This window comes from Typopeltis vanoorti, chromosome 2 (assembly GCF_054136105.1).
Source record: "Typopeltis vanoorti isolate ZY-2024b chromosome 2, IOZ_Tvanoo_1.0, whole genome shotgun sequence".
Classification (NCBI taxonomy): domain Eukaryota; kingdom Metazoa; phylum Arthropoda; class Arachnida; order Uropygi; family Thelyphonidae; genus Typopeltis; species Typopeltis vanoorti.
This window is the reverse complement of record NC_143550.1, coordinates 184289685-184308184: the sequence shown is the minus strand read 5'-3', so window position 1 is coordinate 184308184 and position 18500 is coordinate 184289685. Positions and strand designations below refer to the sequence as shown.

General features: G+C 35.7%; 1 protein-coding gene across 1 annotated transcript; it reads right to left on the bottom strand.

The window, feature by feature from the left end:
* Positions 1–16956: 16956 nt before the first annotated feature.
* Positions 16957–18176, bottom strand: LOC150109721 (zinc finger BED domain-containing protein 5-like). Its single transcript, XM_090403110.1, has 2 exons — positions 18049–18176; positions 16957–17866 (listed from the first exon to the last, which is right to left on the bottom strand). Exons 1-2 carry the CDS (start codon positions 18174–18176, stop codon positions 16957–16959), a joined length of 1038 nt encoding a protein of 345 aa, XP_090259236.1.
* Between the last annotated feature and the right edge of the window lie 324 nt (positions 18177–18500).

Here is an 18500-nt window from a genome sequence, read left to right as displayed (position 1 = left end):
ATTTTACTCATTGTACCCTGGCAACGGGACAAAAACTTGGGGAATCGATTGAGCATCCTTAATGTGTTATTTCTGTTGAATGTCCTGAGGAAGGTTCACTTCTTGCTTTGGGAATGATGCATGCGATTCCGCAATCAAATTATTATTTGTGGTCAGGGCACGTATCCGTACACTGTGATGCATGTTCACAGCTCTCTCTCTCTCTCTCTCTCTCTCTCTCTCTTCAACAGATCCTACCATCTGCGGTTTCCATTTCTTTCCAAAATCCAAAGTGTTACGTCGAGAATTGACGATTTTTAGCACAAAAGGATCGTGGCAGCGCTAAAAAGAATAAATAAATAATCTACTCTTCCCTGGAAAAAAATCCTTTCAAATATCAACTTTTTTTTCACATTTGACGTCCGTAGACACCGTATGATGTCTAGCAGAAGATATAATTTTACAATGCTATCTTCTGCTAGACATCATTGCCATTGTAAGACAATCACTTGTGAATGTGATTGTATTTCAATATTAACATATTTAGAGGAACGTCTGACCATATTTTTTGTGTATAAGTTTTGTACAGTTCATTTTCCCTTCATATTTTACTTATTGCATAATTTATTTAATTTTTTCTCATTTGCCACGCATCGTAATTTGTTGTAAATAATGTTGTAGCAATTGCTTCCTATATCACTTTAGTTTGAATAAGAAAGACATAAATAAATATTAAATTAGCATATGAAACACAAACATTAACATATATTTGACACAGACATATTGCCAGCTACTAAGGTTATTACTAAATATGCAGGAATATCAAATCAGATCAGGAATATCATCGTTCAAACATGAGAACGGAAAACGAGTACAATTGTTGGCAACAGCCAGCAGAAATGATATGAAAAGGCCGAAATTGCTATAAGATATAGAGAGAATAGAAGAAAGAGTAAGTAGTGGTTAAAACCACTACAGCACAAGAACGAGTCCTACTAGCAAATAATCCTGTTGACCAGACGGATACTATACTAGCAAAATCCCATAAAAAGGAAAAATCGTATCATATCATAGAGAATGATGAAAACTTACAATACAACCTTCTTCTTATTGTGCTATCTTCTATCGAAGGTCAGCGACCATCTTGGCGAACAAACTGCGGTCTTGTGCTAATCTGAGCAGTTGTGCACTGCTCTTTCCTGTCCACGTCTTGATGTTGTCAAACCATGATATTCTTTTTCTTCCTCTAGCTCCTTTGCCACAATTCTTCCTACCAAAATAGTTTGTAGAAGTTGGTATTTGCTGTTTCTCATGATGTGTCCAAGATATGATGTTTTTCGTTTCTTGATTGGTAATTCTTCATTGGTAATTTTTTCTGTCCATGATATCTTATCATTCTTCTGTATAGCCATATCTCAAAGGCTTCGATTTTCTTGATGGTTGTTGCCTTCAATGTCCATGTTTCAACTCCATAGAGCAGAATAGACCACACGTAGCATTTCGGCATTCGGCATCTGACTTCCATGTTTAGGTCTTTATTGCAGAATAGTGTTCTCATTTTCATGAAGGACTGCCGTGCAACTTCAATCCTTGTCTCTATATCTATTTCTAGATCCCACCGTTCATTAAGCCAACAACCAAGATATTTATATCTTGACACTTGATCAATATTTTACCCATTGAGTGTCAGTTTCATTGATGAGGCTGGATGTTTGCTGATGATCATGTATTTTGTCTTGTTGATGTTTATATTTATTCCCATTCTTTGGCTTTCTATGTATACTCTGTCAACGAGTTTTTGGAGATCCATAATGTTATCTGCAATTAGCACGGTATCATCTGCATATCGTACGTTGTTAACAGTCTTTCCATTTATTGTGATTCCCTCTGGACATTCTTCCAATGCTTTTTTAAAGATTACCTCTGCATATATGTTGAACAGGAGTGGTGAGAGCACACATCCTTGTCTCACTCCTCTTTTGATGTTGTCTAATTGAACGGTAGCTGACTGATTCCAATACAGATTTGTTATTAGTCTTATGTCTTCTTCGTCTAGCCTTATTTGTTGAAGGACTTCTATTAAGTTAGTGTGTCTGACTTTGTCGAATGCTTTTTCAAAATCTATGAAACACATAAAGACAGATTTCTGTTTTTCTATGCATTTTTGTATCAATATTTGGGTACAGAAAAGGGCCTCTCTAGTAACAAAACCATTCCGAAAGCCGAATTGTGTTTCACTTAGAGTTTCTTCACTTTTTCTATAAATGCGATTCTGAATTACTTTCAAAAATATTTTTAATGTTTGGCTCATTAGACTAATAAGTCGGAAGTCACCACAGGAATTCGCTTTGGGTTTCTTTGGGATAGTGATAAATGTAGATTTGAGCCAATCTGATGGAAATTCATCACTTTCATATATTTCATTAAATAGTTTTTCAAGAAGTTTGATGTTATCTGGTTCTATTAATTTTAAAAATTCTGTTTGCACACCATCTGGTCCACTGGCTTTTCCTGTTTTACTTGTTCGTATAGCATTCTCTATTTCGCATTTCATGATTGCTGGTCCTTTAATGTTATCTTTTATATTTATAGGCTTCTGTCTAGTATCATTGTAAAGTTCTGTTACATATTTTATCCAAATCTGTGCTTTATTCTCTTCTTCTAGAACTATTTTTTGATTTTCGTCTCTTAGAGACACTATTTGCTTTTTCCTCAGTTTTCCGGAAATTTCATTGATTTCCTTATACAGATTGAAATTATCATGTTTCTTCTGAAGCAGTTCAATTTCAGTACATAAATTTTTCATCCAATTTTCCTTGGCTTCTTTTATTTTTTTCTTGATGATGTTATGTGTTTCTGTATAACCTGGCTAGGTCTTTGTTTTTATACATTCTCATATTATTCACATATCCTACTTCTTCAATACTTGTTGTTACGATGGCATTCTTTAAGCTATTCCAAAGAAATTCCACACTTTTATTTTCTTCTATGTTAATCTGTTGTAATCGCAGGTTAAGCTGTGTCTTGGCACTTTTATTTATGTTTGGGTCTCTCAGTTTTTCTACATCAATTTTCTTTTTCTTCTTTTGCGATTTTTTAGATGATTTTAATCTAAGACGTACTTCTGCAACTATGGGATTGTGGTCTGATGAGATATCTGCTCCAGTATAAGTCTTTGCACTCTTTATACTACTGTGGAATCTTTTATTTATCAGTATATAATCAATTTGATTTCGGACAATGTATGTTGGTTATCTTGAGGCGATTTCCAAGTGTACAGTCTTCTGGGTGGAAGTTTAAACCAGGTATTTGCTATTGTTAGATCTTCTTCCTGACAGAACTGGACTAGGCGATCTCCTCTGTCATTTCTGGTGCCTAAGCCATCTTCGCCAACAATGTTTCCATCACCCCCTCTTCCCACTTTTGCATTGAAGTCACCCATCACTATGTTATATCATGTTTCTTTGTTAGGTTTTTAATCTCTTTTAGGTGTTCATAAAACTCTTCAACATCTTCTTCACTTTTGTCAGCTGTGGGTGCATAAGCTTGGATGATATTTATGTTAACGGGGTTTCCCTTAAGTTGTAACAGCATTATCCTTTCAGAAAATGGAATCCAATTTAGTACTGATTTATTCTTCTACTATTACAGCTACACCATGTCGATGTTTGTTCTCATCATTTCCAGAGTAATACATTGTTGTATTATCTTGTTGACACTTTCCAGATCCTGGCTATCTTGTCTCGCAAATTCCCAAAATCCGGATGCCCAGCCTCTTCATTTCTCTTGTAGCATTTCTCAATTTGCCAGCTTCCGCTTTTCGATTAATAACAGGGAGGAAGCTGTGCACTGCTTCCCTCTCCAAAAATTTTCTCTCTACCCCCTCCCCCCAAAATAGGAGAGGGAGCTAAAGAGCGAGCTTAACTAGAGATAGTCTCGCCAAGCAGACGATTTTCACTCATGTTGAGCTAAAGGAAAACCTTCTCTACAACAATCGTGAGACCAACCGCTTAACTCGTCGGATCATCAAGTCAAAGCATTTAAGTAACACCACAAAAGTGAGTTACTTTTTTATTGGTTTCTTGGGGGAGAGAGATTTAGTGATATCTTATCCTTATAAGGACTGGCTTAAAGGAGCGAAGCAAGAATGCTTATCATCTTCCTCGTTATCTGTAGAAGACAGTGTAGGAATAAGGTATTATTGAGCTATTAAAGCTCTGATCATGGCAGGAGGGTAACAGCAATAGCCGAGCCTCAGTTAGAACTTCATTGGCTACAGCATTGCTATCTATTGCCCTCCAAGGGTATTGGATTGAATGAATCAATCCTTACCCTAGATTTTTGTTTAGTGATATATCAACCTATTCAACACAGGTCATTGATATAATATATTGGTGTTGCAAGAAAACATAAATATTTGATGAAATATATTTATATTAAGAAATAATAGAATAGAAGTTAGTTTAGTGATCTAATATGGAGGAGGTAGCGCTTTTCCTCTCACAAACACGTTCTTCATCTCGAAAGAAAGCGAATGCCAACGTTTTCTTGCTGTTAGTCGCGTAAGGATGAGATCATAATTATGTTTACCTGCGCAGCTCCCTCAGTAGTAGGCACCTTATACACATACAATTCAGCATCGTCTAATACGAGAGAAAACTTTATAAAGATCTGCTGGATAACCCGTACAAGAGAGAAGAATAAAGTGGTCTCATAAGAAACAGCAGAGTTCCTCCCAAAATTTCGGATTTATTACTCAAAAACAGACAGACTAACTTTAAAACACGCTTCATTAATAGCTTCATCAAGAGCTTTTGCTTACTTGCTTCAGCTTAATTGACATCGACCAGCAACTTGTGGGGTTTATTAGACGACGGATTCGCATTTACGACCGTAGGCGTTTCCCATTCTCTGGATGTTGTCCATCTCCATGGCATCCAAATCCTTGATCTAAATATAGAACGGTTTTGATGGGATTTTATCCTGAACTATTGTCGTGAGCCTGCGTAGCTCAGTCGGAATAGACTAAGCCCCTTGTTCAGAGAGACCTGGGTTCGATTCCCGTCCAACTCATAAGGAACGTTTTAGTGGATTCTTTCGAGTGAAGGTGACTTAGCGAGCTCATACGAGGTAGGAGTTTTTCTTCACCCAAAAACTCCAGTTTTTCGTCCTCCAGAAAAGGCAAACCACCCCGTGAACACACTGGGGGGCATAGGGCTAACAAGTTAGCCTTCACGTGGTCGCTGTTTCAAATCGTAATAGGCCATGCCTGTTGCGTTCGTATTCGAACGTAACAGGCCACTAGGCCGTATAAGGAGGAGGAAATATTGTCGTCCAAATTCTCATATCGTCGTTTTTTCCCTTTCATATAAAATGACAAAATGTAAGAATACTTCATCGGAAACGCCCGTGGGTCAGAGGATCAGACCCGAACCGCACGAAAGTTTTTTGGCAAACGAATATCTCCGATTTCTTCGAAGAGCGGTCCTCGTCTTCAATAAGAAATAACATGAAGCATTCAAGGCGTGTAGCAGAACAATACTTGAGCCAAATTCATTCCCGTGAATTGCTACGCTTTTACTATGATGACATTCTCTCACTTATTATTATCTACCGGAAGTTTCATTGGTTTAAATTGTTCTCCGGAAAGTGATTTCTGAGAAAATGTATCGCCGATGAAAATCATTCCATCCCTTTTCCACCTTTGAAAACCTGGAAAAACTATGGTTTCTTATTATTTATTTATTTATTATTTTTTTTTTTTTTGTAAGGGAATAATTACATCCCCTTCAAAGCATTCGGTGTTTTAAAGTAGGCCAAGAAAGCTTTGAATCTGTTTTCAAAATACGAAGGCTTTTTCCTCCCCTCTAAAAATCTCCCCTATGTTCATATTTTACTCATTGTACCCTGGCAACAGGACAAAAACTTGGGGAATCGATTGAGCATCCTTAATGTGTTATTTCTGTTGAATGTCCTGAGGAAGGTTCACTTCTTGCTTTGGGAATGATGCATGCGATTCCGCAATCAAATTATTATTTGTGGTCAGGGCACGTATCCGTACACTGTGATGCATGTTCACAGCTCTCTCTCTCTCTCTCTCTCTCTCTCTCTCTCTCTCTCTCTCTCTCTCTCTCTCTCTCTCTTCAACAGATCCTACCATCTGCGGTCTCCATTTCTTTCCAAAATCCAAAGTGTTACGTCGAGAATTGACGATTTTTAGCACAAAAGGATCGTGGCAGCGCTAAAAAGAATAAATAAATAATCTACTCTTCCCTGGAAAAAAATCCTTTCAAATATCAACTTTTTTTTCACATTTGACGTCCGTAGACACCGTATGATGTCTAGCAGAAGATATAATTTTACAATGCTATCTTCTGCTAGACATCATTGCCATTGTAAGACAATCACTTGTGAATGCGATTGTATTTCAATATTAACATATTTAGAGGAACGTCTGACCATATTTTTTGTGTATAAGTTTTGTACAGTTCATTTTCCCTTCATATTTTACTTATTGCATAATTTATTTAATTTGTTCTCATTTGCCACGCATCGTAATTTGTTGTAAATAATGTTGTAGCAATTGCTTCCTATATCACTTTAGTTTGAATAAGAAAGACAAATAAATATTAAATTAGCATATGAAACACAGATATTAACATATATTTTACACATACACACATTGTCAGATACTAAGGTTATTACTAAATATGCAAGAATATCAAATCAGATCAGGAATTCGTTCAAACATGAGAACGGAAAACGAGTACAATTGTTGGCAACAGCCAGCAGAAATGATATGAAAAAGCCGAAATTGCTATAAGAGATAGAGAGAATAGAAGAAAGAGTAAGTAATGGTTAAAACCACTACAGTACATGCCGTAAGAACGAGTCCTACTAGCAAATAATCCTGTTGACCAGACGGTATACTATACTAGCAAAATCCCATAAAAAGGAAAAATCGTATCATATCATAGAGAATGATGAAAACTTACAATACAACCTTCTTCTTATTGTGCTATCTTCTATCGAAGGTCAGCGACCATCTTGGCGAACAAACTGCGGTCTTGTGCTAATCTGAGCAGTTGTGCACTGCTCTTTCCTGTCCACGTCTTGATGTTGTCAAACCATGATATTCTTTTTCTTCCTCTAGCTCCTTTGCCATCAATTCTTCCTACCAAAATAATTTGTAGAAGTTGGTATTTGCTGTTTCTCATGATGTGTCCAAGATATGATGTTTTTCGTTTCTTGATTATTTGTACAAGATGTTTAGCTTTGCCAATGGATTTTAAGACCTCTTCATTGGTAATTTTTTCTGTCCATGATATCTTTAGCATTCTTCTGTATAACCACATCTCAAAGGCTTCGATTTTCTTGATGGGTGTCGCCTTCAATGTCCATGTTTCAACTCCATAGAGCAGAATAGACCACACGTAACATTTCAGCATTCGGCATCTGACTTCCATGTTTAGGTCTTTATTGCAGAATAGTGTTCTCATTTTCATGAAGGACTGCCGTGCAACTTCAATCCTTGTCTCTATATCTATTTCTAGATCCCACCGTTCATTAAGCCAACAACCAAGATATTTATATCTTGACACTTGATCAATATTTTTCCCAATGAGTGTCAGTTTCATTGATGAGGCTGGATGTTTGCTGATGATCATGTATTTTGTCTTGTTGATGTTTATATTTATTTCCATTCTTTGGCTTTCTATGTATACTCTGTCAATGAGTTTTTGGAGATCCATAATGTTATCTGCAATTAGCACGGTATTATCTGCATATCGTAGGTTGTTAACGATCTTTCCATTTATTGTGATTCCCTCTGGACATTCTTCCAATGCTGTTTTAAAGATGACCTCTGCGTATATGTTGAACAGGAGTGGTGAGAGCACACATCCTTGTCTCACTCCTCTTTTGATGTTGTCTAATTGAACGGTAGCTGACTGATTCCAATACAGATTTGTTATTAGTCTTATGTCTTCTTCGTCTAGCCTTATTTGTTGAAGGACTTCTATTAAGTTAGTGTGTCTGACTTTGTCGAATGCTTTTTCAAAATCTATGAAACATAAAGACAGATTTCTGTTTTTCTATGCATTTTTGTATCAATATTTGGGTACAGAAAAGGGCCTCTCTAGTACCAAAACCATTCCGAAAGCCGAATTGTGTTTCACTTAGAGTTTCTTCACTTTTTCTATAAATGCGATTCTGAATTACTTTCAAAAATATTTTTAATGTTTGGCTCATTAGACTAATAAGTCGGAAGTCACCACAGGAATTCGCTTTGGGTTTCTTTGGGATAGTGATAAATGTAGATTTGAGCCAATCTGATGGAAATTCATCGCTTTCATATATTTCATTAAATAGTTTTTCAAGAAGTTTGATGTTATCTGGTTCTATTAATTTTAAAAATTCTGTTTGCACACCATCTGGTCCACTGGCTTTTCCTGTTTTACTTGTTCGTATAGCATTCTCTATTTCGCATTTCATGATTGCTGATCCTTGAATGTTATCTTTTATATTTATAGGCTTCTGTCTAGTATCATTGAAAAGTTCTGCTACATATTTTATCCAAATCTGTGCTTTATTCTCTTCTTCTAGAACTATTTTTCCATTTTCGTCTCTTAGAGACACTATTTGCTTTTTCCTCAGTTTTCCGGAAATTTCGTTGATTTTCTTATACAGATTGAAATTATCATGTTTCTTCTGAAGCAGTTCAATTTCAGTACATAAATTTTTCATCCAATTTTCCTTGGCTTCTTTTATTTTTTTCTTGATGATGTTGTGTTTCTGTATACCTGGCTAGGTCTTTGTTTTTATACATTCTTCTTGTATCAATAAGAGAAAGAATCTCATCTGTCATCCATTCCTGTTGTTTTATATTATTCACATAACCTACTTCTTCAATACTTGTTGTTACAATGGCATTCTTTAAGCTATTCCAAAGAGATTCCACACTTTTATTTTCTTCTATGTTAATCTGTTGTAATCGCAAGTTAAGCTGTGTCTTGGCACTTTTATTTATGTTCGGGTCTCTCAGTTTTTCTACATCAATTTTCTTTTTCTTCTTTTGTGATTTTTTAGCTGATTTTAATCTAAGACGTACTTCTGCAACTATGGGATTGTGGTCTGATGAGATATCTGCTCCAGGATAAGTCTTTGCACTCTTTATACTACTGTGGAATCTTTTATTTATCAGTATATAATCAATTTGATTTCGGACAATGTTATGTTGGTTATCTTGAGGCGATTTCCAAGTGTACATTCTTTTGGGTGGAAGTTTAAACCAGGTATTTGCTATTGTTAGATCTTCTTCCTGACAGAACTGGACTAGGCGATCTCCTCTGTCATTTCTGGTGCCAAAGCCATGTTCGCCAACAATTTTTCCATCATCCCTTCTTCGTACTTTTGCATTGCAGTCACCCATCACTATGTTTATATCATGTTTCTTTGTTAGGTTTTTAATCTCTTTCAGGTGTTCATAAAACTCTTCAACATCTTCTTCACTTTTGTCAGCTGTGGGTGCATAAGCTTGGATGATATTTATGTTAACGGGGTTTCCCTTAAGTTGTAACAGCATTATCCTTTCAGAAAATGGAATCCAATTTAGTACTGATTTATTGATTTCTTCTTCTACTATTATTCTACTATTATAGCTACACCATGTCGATGTTTGTTCTCATCATTTCCAGAGTAATACATCTTATTGACACTTTCCAGATCCTGGCTATCTTGTCTCGCAAATTCCCAAAATCCGGATGCCCAGCCTCTTCATTTCTCTTGTGGCATTTCTCAATTTGCCAGCTTCTGCTTTTCGATTAATATATATATAATATATAATATAATATAATAGGGAGGAAGCTGTGCACTGCTTCCCCCTCCAAAAATTTTCTCTCTACCCCCTCCACCAAAAACGGGAGAGGGAGCTAAAGAGCTAGCTTAACTACAGATAGCCTCGCCAAGCAGACGATTTTCACTACATGTTGATGTAAAGGATAACCTTCACTACAACAATCGTGAGACCAACCGCTTAACTCGTCACATCATCAAGTCAAAGCAGTTAAGTAACACCACAAAAGTGGCTTACTTTTTTATGGATTGATTTCTTGGGGGAGAGAGATTTAGTGACACCTTTTCGTATATCCACCTATTCAACACAGGTCATTGATATAATATATTGGTTTTGCAAGTAAACATAAATATTTGATGAAATATCTTTATATTAAGAAATAATATTATTATATATGAAATACATAATATATGTTGCTATTTTATTTTATAAAATGATTCGAAAATTTCTTAGAATTTTAATTAAATATCATTTCATATTTCAGAATGAAAGAAAGAACTAATAATAATTAAAGTCTCACTGAATTCATGGAAATTTCCTACATTTCCTAGGAAATGTGTTTTTACATTATAGAAAATACCTGAGAATAACGATCAGAACTTACCGACTTTGCTGCGAGTTCTCCGGTATTGCACTACGTATCACGTATCCGGTATCACGCTAGTGGTCGCCCATACTTTATAGTTTACTATATTCGGCAAGAAACTCTCTGATTCTAATCTTTGAGTTTCTTATTCCGTTTTAAAACAATGTCGGATTTAATATCCCCTTAATTTAAATAATGGAAACTTCGTTTCTATGAATTTATTGCTTGTAAAAAAGAAAGATTTATAGTGGTACTCTATTTTTTAAAGACCAGGAAGTTTTTTGAAAAAACTTCTTTCAAAAATAGGTTTTAGGTGTCATTAGATTGTTGAAGTCGAATCTGATCTGACAGATACATGCTAATTGTTAGCAGGAATACTCTTTAACCTAGGAGTAGCTGCGCGCGAGTTTATTATGAGTACTATTTCGCACTTTTGTGTGATACTTTATAGTTTTATTTGTGTAGAAATTTGTGATATTTGACCTGCGGAGGTCGCGGCAGATCTGACAGACACTTGCTTATTTTGTAACAAAACTTTTTATTCTTTATATTTCTTTGTTTCAATAATTTCTAGATTGTAACTGAAAATAAATAAACCATCATGTATTACTGCAATAGAGAGCCAAAGGCTTATTATTATCATACATATCCTCTAGGTCAGGGGTCGCCAAACCTCTTTGACCGTCGATCCCTTCAAGAGTTTCTTGACTTTTTCGATCCCCTCTATTTCACTATTACGTAATTATAATAGGACAAGCAAAAAAGACACTCATGTGAGTTTTTCGATTGTTTGTTTTATCGTTAAGTTTTATTGTATGTATAATATACTATATATTATTATATTGGCTTAACGTCAAAGGGATACGTTTTTGTTTTTGACGTCCTTCTTAACATTACATATTTGATACGAGGGATAAATAATATGCAAAATATAAAATTTAATTTAGATAACAAAATAGCAATAATACAATCTTCCTTATATATATGAAAATAAGACTTAAATAAAAGAGTCAATGAGCTTCACTTCGGCGATGTAACATTATTTAATGAAGGGGGATATTAAACCCCAGATTCGGCATGAAACTCTTTGATTCTGATCTTTGAGTTTCTTATTTGGCTTTGAAATAATGTGGGATTTAAAATCCCCATCATTTAAATAATGAAAATAAGAATTTTATTAACTTAGTATACAATTTACTAACGTTGACAATGTGAAGGGTGTGACTCTTCGTGACTCTTGACAAGATTAGAAATGCTGAGTTCAAAATTAGTAAGGTTCAGCCTTAAATCGCCACGGAATTCTATATCTAGCTTATTTCTTTGTTTTGTTAAAATGGAATTACCATGACTGAATGAACGGAATGAACCACCGACATCCGTTTATTGGTAAATAAACGGATGTCGGTGGTTCCCATTTTGGCCTACTTGATTGGCCAACGTAACTATTTTCATGAGCTTCCTCCATCTTACAAGTCCTACTCATGTCACTGTTCCCACGTTCACTCTTAATTGCGTTGTCAATTAAGAGTGAAGATTACCTTCAGGATGGAGGTAATCCAAGTTAACCGAATTAAATATTACCCATACAACGATGTCTTATATTTTTCTGTCGATCCCTGAGCGCGAATCGGCCCCTAACAATGTTATATCGACCACTTTGGCGACCACTGCTCTAGGAGATATGCTTGACATTTATGAAAAATACTAAGGAAAGCCATCTGTAGCTTGTTCCACCTTTGCAACGAGTTGCCCAACTTTGCACTACTATTGCTTGTGTCCGCCGAAACTTTTAGTTTCTACATTTTCGAAACTCTTGAAATAATGTTGGATTCTATATTTATCATACATATCCTCTAGGAGATGTGCTTTACATTTATGGAAAATACTAAAGAAAGTCATCTGTAGCTTGTTCCACCTAGCAACAAGTTGCCAAAGTTGTACTCGTTGGACTTGTGTCCTCCAAACGTTTAGATTACCAAACTCTTCTAGTTTCTATATTCGGCTATGAAATAATGGTGGATCCAATATTGACTTAATTTGTACCATCAAGTATTATATTTGCAGTGTTTCTTCTTTATTTTAGCACATAGCAGTAATGCATGTAACTCTCAGATATACCTCGTCCTACGCTACAAAATTACGACCTCCCGAGTGTTATTAAAACCCGGGTTACAAAATTGGGTTATTAACACTCGGCGTACAAAATTACGACCTTTTTACGGTCGTAAAATTACGAGACAAATCTCTTTGTTGAATTGAAGAAGACTTCGACAGTCGAGGTCGTAATTATATAGTCCTTATAAGGACTGGCTTAAAGGGGCGAAGCAAGAATGCTTTTCATATTCCCCGTTATCTATAGAGGACTGTGTAGGGAAAAGTTGTTATTGAGCAATGAAAGCTCTGATCATGGCAGGAGGGTAACAGCAATACCCAAGCCTCAGTTAGAACTTCATTAGCTACAGCATTGCCATCCATTACCCTCCAAGGATATCGGATTGAATGAATCAATCCTGACCTTCATATATCGAAGTCGTAGTTTTGTAGCGTAGGACGAGGTATATCTGAGAGATACATTCATATATATATTGTATGTGCTAAAATGCAAAAAAAAAAAAAAAAGAAAGAACAAACACTGCCAATATACTACTTGAAAGTACAAATTAAGTGAATATTGAGTCCAACATTATTTCATAGCCGAATATAGAAACTACAAGAGTTTCGTGTCGAAAATATAAATAGAAACCAAACGTTTCAACGGAAACTAGCATAAATAGTGCAACTCGTTGCAAAGGTGGCACAAGCTACAGAAATCTTTCATTAGTATTTCCCATAAATGTAAAGCACATCTCCTAGAGGATAGATATGTATGATAAATATTGAATCCAACATTATTTCAAGATTTTCGTGCGGAAAATACAGAAACTAAAAGTTTCGGCTGACACTAGCATAAGTAGTGCAACTTTGGGCAATTCGTTGCAAAGGTGGGACAAGCCACCTATCTCTTTCCTAGTATTTTCCATAAATGTAAAGCAGATCTCCTAGAGCAGCGCTTCCCAAATTGTGGGCCGCGGCCCCCTTGGGGGCCGTGGGTTTTGTTGAGGGGGGGGGGGTGTCGTGAAATAATGAAAACCAATTTAAAATGTTTTAAGACTAAGTAGATTTTTTTATTAGATATATGAAGAGCCAAAGACTTCAATTCGGCGACATATAACTGGTTTAAGTTAAGGAATATTATATCGCATATAGTTTCTTAGCCGAATAAGAAACTCAAAGAGTTTCATGCCGAATATAGTAGAAACTATATAAAGTTCGGCGATTCCAAGCGTAATCAAATACCTGGATACTGCAGCAACTGACCCTGAAGGTAGTGCAAGCTAAGGCAACTCGTGTCAAAGGTGGAGCAAGTTCCGATCACTATTCTTGATATTTACACATAATGTGAGCTGTATTACTGTTCTACATTATGAGAGAAAGTCACTACCCAGACCGGTTTCAACCTTTATTGAGGTCTCATCAGTGAGTAGCTAGACCTAGTTAATATCAAGTTTGTAGCTTGTAACAAAACTTGCTACAAACTTGATATTAACTAGGTCTAGCTACTCACTGATTCTTCTTCTTCTTCGCGTTATTCCCGCTTCCTATGCAGGGTCCGCGTGTTACTTAGATGCGACTACTTGTTAGTACTACTCCCAGCCGACCCGTCGCCTGGTCTGCCGCTGGGGGGAATATATATTTTTGGCTGTAGAGGTGTATGTTCACGGGGCCGGTTTGCCTGTTTGCGGGATGAAAAACGCCAGATAAACTGGCGGAAAAAACCCTACTGACCGCGCCCAAGACCGGCTAACTTGGCTATGCCTGAGGAAGATCCTCAAATTCCTCACGTCTACAACGGGAATCGAACTTGGGACACTCCTTCCCCAGTCATATGGTTGCGAAGCGCAAAGCCTCTAGGCTAACCGCGCAGTCCCTAGCTACTCACTGATGAGACCTCAAAAAAGGTCGAAACCGGTCTGGTTAGTGACCTTCTCTCATAATGTAAAACAGTAATACAGCTCCTAGGAGCTAAGTTCACATTATGGGTAAATATCAAGAATAGTGATCGGAGCTTGCTCCACCATTGATACGAGTTGCCTCAGCTTGCACTACCTTCAGGGTCAGTTGCTGCAGTATCCAGGTATTTGCTTACGCTTGGAATCGCCGAACTTTATATAGTTTCTACTATATTCGGCATTAAACTCTTTGAGTTTCTTATTCGGCTAAGAAACTATATGGGATATAATATCCCGTAACTTAAACTAGATTTTTTTTTAAAAGAAACGTATTTAACTTTAATTATTTATTATTTCTTTTTGTTATTTTTTATATTTTAATGGAAACATTCACACATTGGTGTTGGTTCACAAACTTTGCTTCCTGCGTATTTCGGCGCTTAATGAATATTAGTAAATATTGCTTATTTATATGTTTCATTTCAAAGCTGTGGTTAATTGTATTTACTTCGAATGCTCTCTAGGGAAGCTCCAAATCTTCCTGTCCCTTTCATCACGCGTTCGTAATCAGGGACTGTTGATAATGACTTTATATACATATCAAAACTCGTTTTATATTGTCACTGTCATCTGAGCTAGTTTTCTGTTACCATTAAAAGTTTCGCATATGCTTCACACATGAAAAAAAGCTTAAACAAGTTTATGTGGGGAGATAGTAACTCGCTTGCAGTGGTAAAAAACACCCCTCCCTAACGGCCACTATACTGCAGAGGCAATAAAAACAAGTACTTTTATCATGCCAGTAAATAAGGTATGAGGAGTCTGTGTAATATATTTCTCAACAAATAGTGCAATTAGAGACAACTGGGATAAAAACACACTGATTAATGAATCACATGTCCCCTCATACAGAAACTATGCAGTATAGTTTCTGTGTATATATATATATATATATATATATATATATAATGAATGTTATGGCAGTTTCACATATGGAATTCGGTTGAAGAGAGTTAGCATTTCAACTCAATTGTCAGCTATGCTTTTATCTTTCGGTTGTGCGATCTTTTGTTAATACCGCACCAATCATATGCACGTTTTAATAACCCTGCCTTTGCTGTCTGTTTCGCGTTTGGCTTAATTACCGTAAAGGGAGAAAAGTCACAAAAGAGAAAAATTTTCTGGTCCTGGGATTCCCTTATTCAGGTAATATTCACTAATTTCATGTTATCAGTCTGTGGTGTGCCAATATCGGTAAGTGGTGATATTATTTGATCTACGTTAAAAATTTTAACCCCGAGATGAATAAGTGGCTGATAAAAAAATAAAAATAAAAAATTCCAGCGAACAACCTTCTGAAGCAGAAACAGACTCAAAAAAAAAAAGGAGAGTATTTCATATTTTACCACAACAGCCCGCATCGTCTTCAGAACCAAACGGTAGGAGGCAAAAAATGTAATATATGCATTTGATTTTTGCAATATTCGCTGTGTATGTTTTGTATTGAATATAAATACAATAAATATTTTAATAATATATATCTCTATTACGATTTTTTTTCTAGGGGGGCCGTGAAATATTTTAATTTTTGCAAAGGGGGCCCTGACATCCAGAAGATTGGAAAGCACTGTCCTAGAGCAGGAGTTCTCAAACTTTTTAAAATTTGTACCACATAAATAAGAATCAAAAAATATATGTACCACCATAAAAGCATTTCCCGATTAAAAATCAATACATCCCAAATGGAGTGTTTATAATCAAAGAATAAAACATTTTAAATTTATATTATTCATTTCTATTCGTAAATGAAACTTTTACATTATAATGAAATATAGTAAATGGTGGGTAATAATACATGAGCAAATATTAAGGAGATTTATTATTGGTGAGGATTAATGCGACGGATGTGCCTGTTTCATTGCACACAATTTTGATATGTCGGGTTTATCTTCATTAATTTCAAACGTAAGTCAGGTTCAAGTTGCAACCGTGTCCTATATTTATTTTTAATTAATAGCATGTCTGAAAGCCCACATTCGCAAAGATATGATGTGTTGAAAGGCATTAAAATTTTTATCGCTTTGCCGGAAATATACTTATAATCATCTCTTCTTTTTAACCAAAAATTGAATAAGTTGTCTTTTTTGAACTCGTTCATGAGATTTCTGTCGCATGAAATATCTATGAGTTGATCTCTTTCTTGATTCGAAAAATTATCTAGCACAGTATCCGAAAAAGAAAACGGATCTCTTATCCACCTTTCATTTTCTAAATTTTAAGAAAAGTAGAATGAAAATTATTAACAAATCCTATGCAGTGTTTATCTATATCTTCAATTAGTTGTTCATTCAGCGACAGATCATTTTCCTGGAGATATTCTTCTAATGTTGGTAATGTAGCAATTTTCTTCCTTTTCACGTCCTTAATTATGTATTCTAGTTTTTTCACAGTTGCATTTATTTCGTCGTGTACAGTAAAGACAGTTATATTGGAACCTTGTAAACTAGAATTCAGTTCGTTCAGTTTTCCAAAAATATCGTCCAAATACGCTAAGCGTGATAGAGTTCGTCAGTAAAACAATGGCTGAGTTCAAATTTGAATTCTGACAGGAATATTTGGACCTCTGAACGTAATTCGAAGAGTCGAGTTAAAACTTTTCCCCTTGACAACCCCCGCACTTCTGTGTGTAAAAGGAGCTTGTTGTGGTTACTGCCCATTTCATTGCACAAAATTGTAAACAGTCGTGAATTTACTGCCCGACATTTAATAAAATTCACTATCTTCACAGATTGATCTAAAACAGTCTTTAGTTCTCTGGGCATTGCTTTGGTAGCTTCACGATGTATGCTGCAATGTGTAAACTTGGCATCTGGTGCAACTTCTTTAATTTTGGCGAAAACACCACCACCACAACAACCTGTTATTGAACGTGCACCATTAGCACACACTCCAACACATTTTTTCCAATTTATTTCATGGCCAGTGATAAACTCATTAATTTTTTTAAAAATCTCATCCGCTGTGATATGATTTGGAAGAGGCTCGCAAAATAAGAATTCTTCATCTATGACTTGTTCTGTTTCATTTCGGATATAAGCCATCAACTGTGCAAAGTTGTTTACGTCTGTACTTTCCTCATCGAACTGAATTGCAAAATATTTGCTTTGCTTTATATTTTCGATTAGTGTTTGTTTTACTTGAGCTTCCATTTCGTTAATTCGTCGCGAAGCAGGGTCATCTGACAAAGAAACAACATTCAACTTGGCCGCTACTGTAGGGCCAAGAATAGACATCACAATGTCTTTGGCTGCAGGTAATATTAAAGTTTCTCCACAAGTATGTGGTTTTGCAGTTTGAGCAATTCTCAAACTCACCAAATACGATGCTTCCTCTGCTCGTTCGTTAATTGTAGTAAAAGAATGAAGTGAACCTTTGTTAGTTTTCGTTTCAGTTCGTTTTCTTTTAAAAATGTCGAGAGGGTTACCTTTTAAACAGGTTCTTTGTTTTGAAAATGCCGTAGCAGAAGCGATGGTTTCATCGAGTGATTCGAAAATTGTTCGTAACAAATAACGCACTGGGGCCTGGGGTCGTTTTCATCCTCGTTCGAAAAAAATCCATATTCCAAATAATTTTCTTTCTACTTTCTTGTAGCATTTCGTTTTCTAAATGCTTCGTGAGATTCAGGATTAAAACTAGAAGTGCTAGCTGTGTCAGTGTTCTCTGCCAGCCGTTTTCTCTTCGATTTTTCAATTCCTAACCATTTGTCCATTATAACGAGGATATTGTCATTATAATGACATTACATTATGCTTTATTTGACTTTGTATTTGACATTATAATGTCAACTAGAGTGACGCTACTGTTATTATATTCTGTATACTTTGCTAGTGATCTTATTCATAAAGAAAATTCAGCCCATTCCCGGGCGTTTTCAAGAACATCACATCTCTGTAGTGTCCTAACAGCGGTGTCAACATAAATCAAAAACGCAACTCCACATTCATACAAATATAAACAAAATATTAATTTTAATATCATTTATGTTAAATAATAATTTTCCTTTATTTTTTTAATATCACATAATTATCTTCAT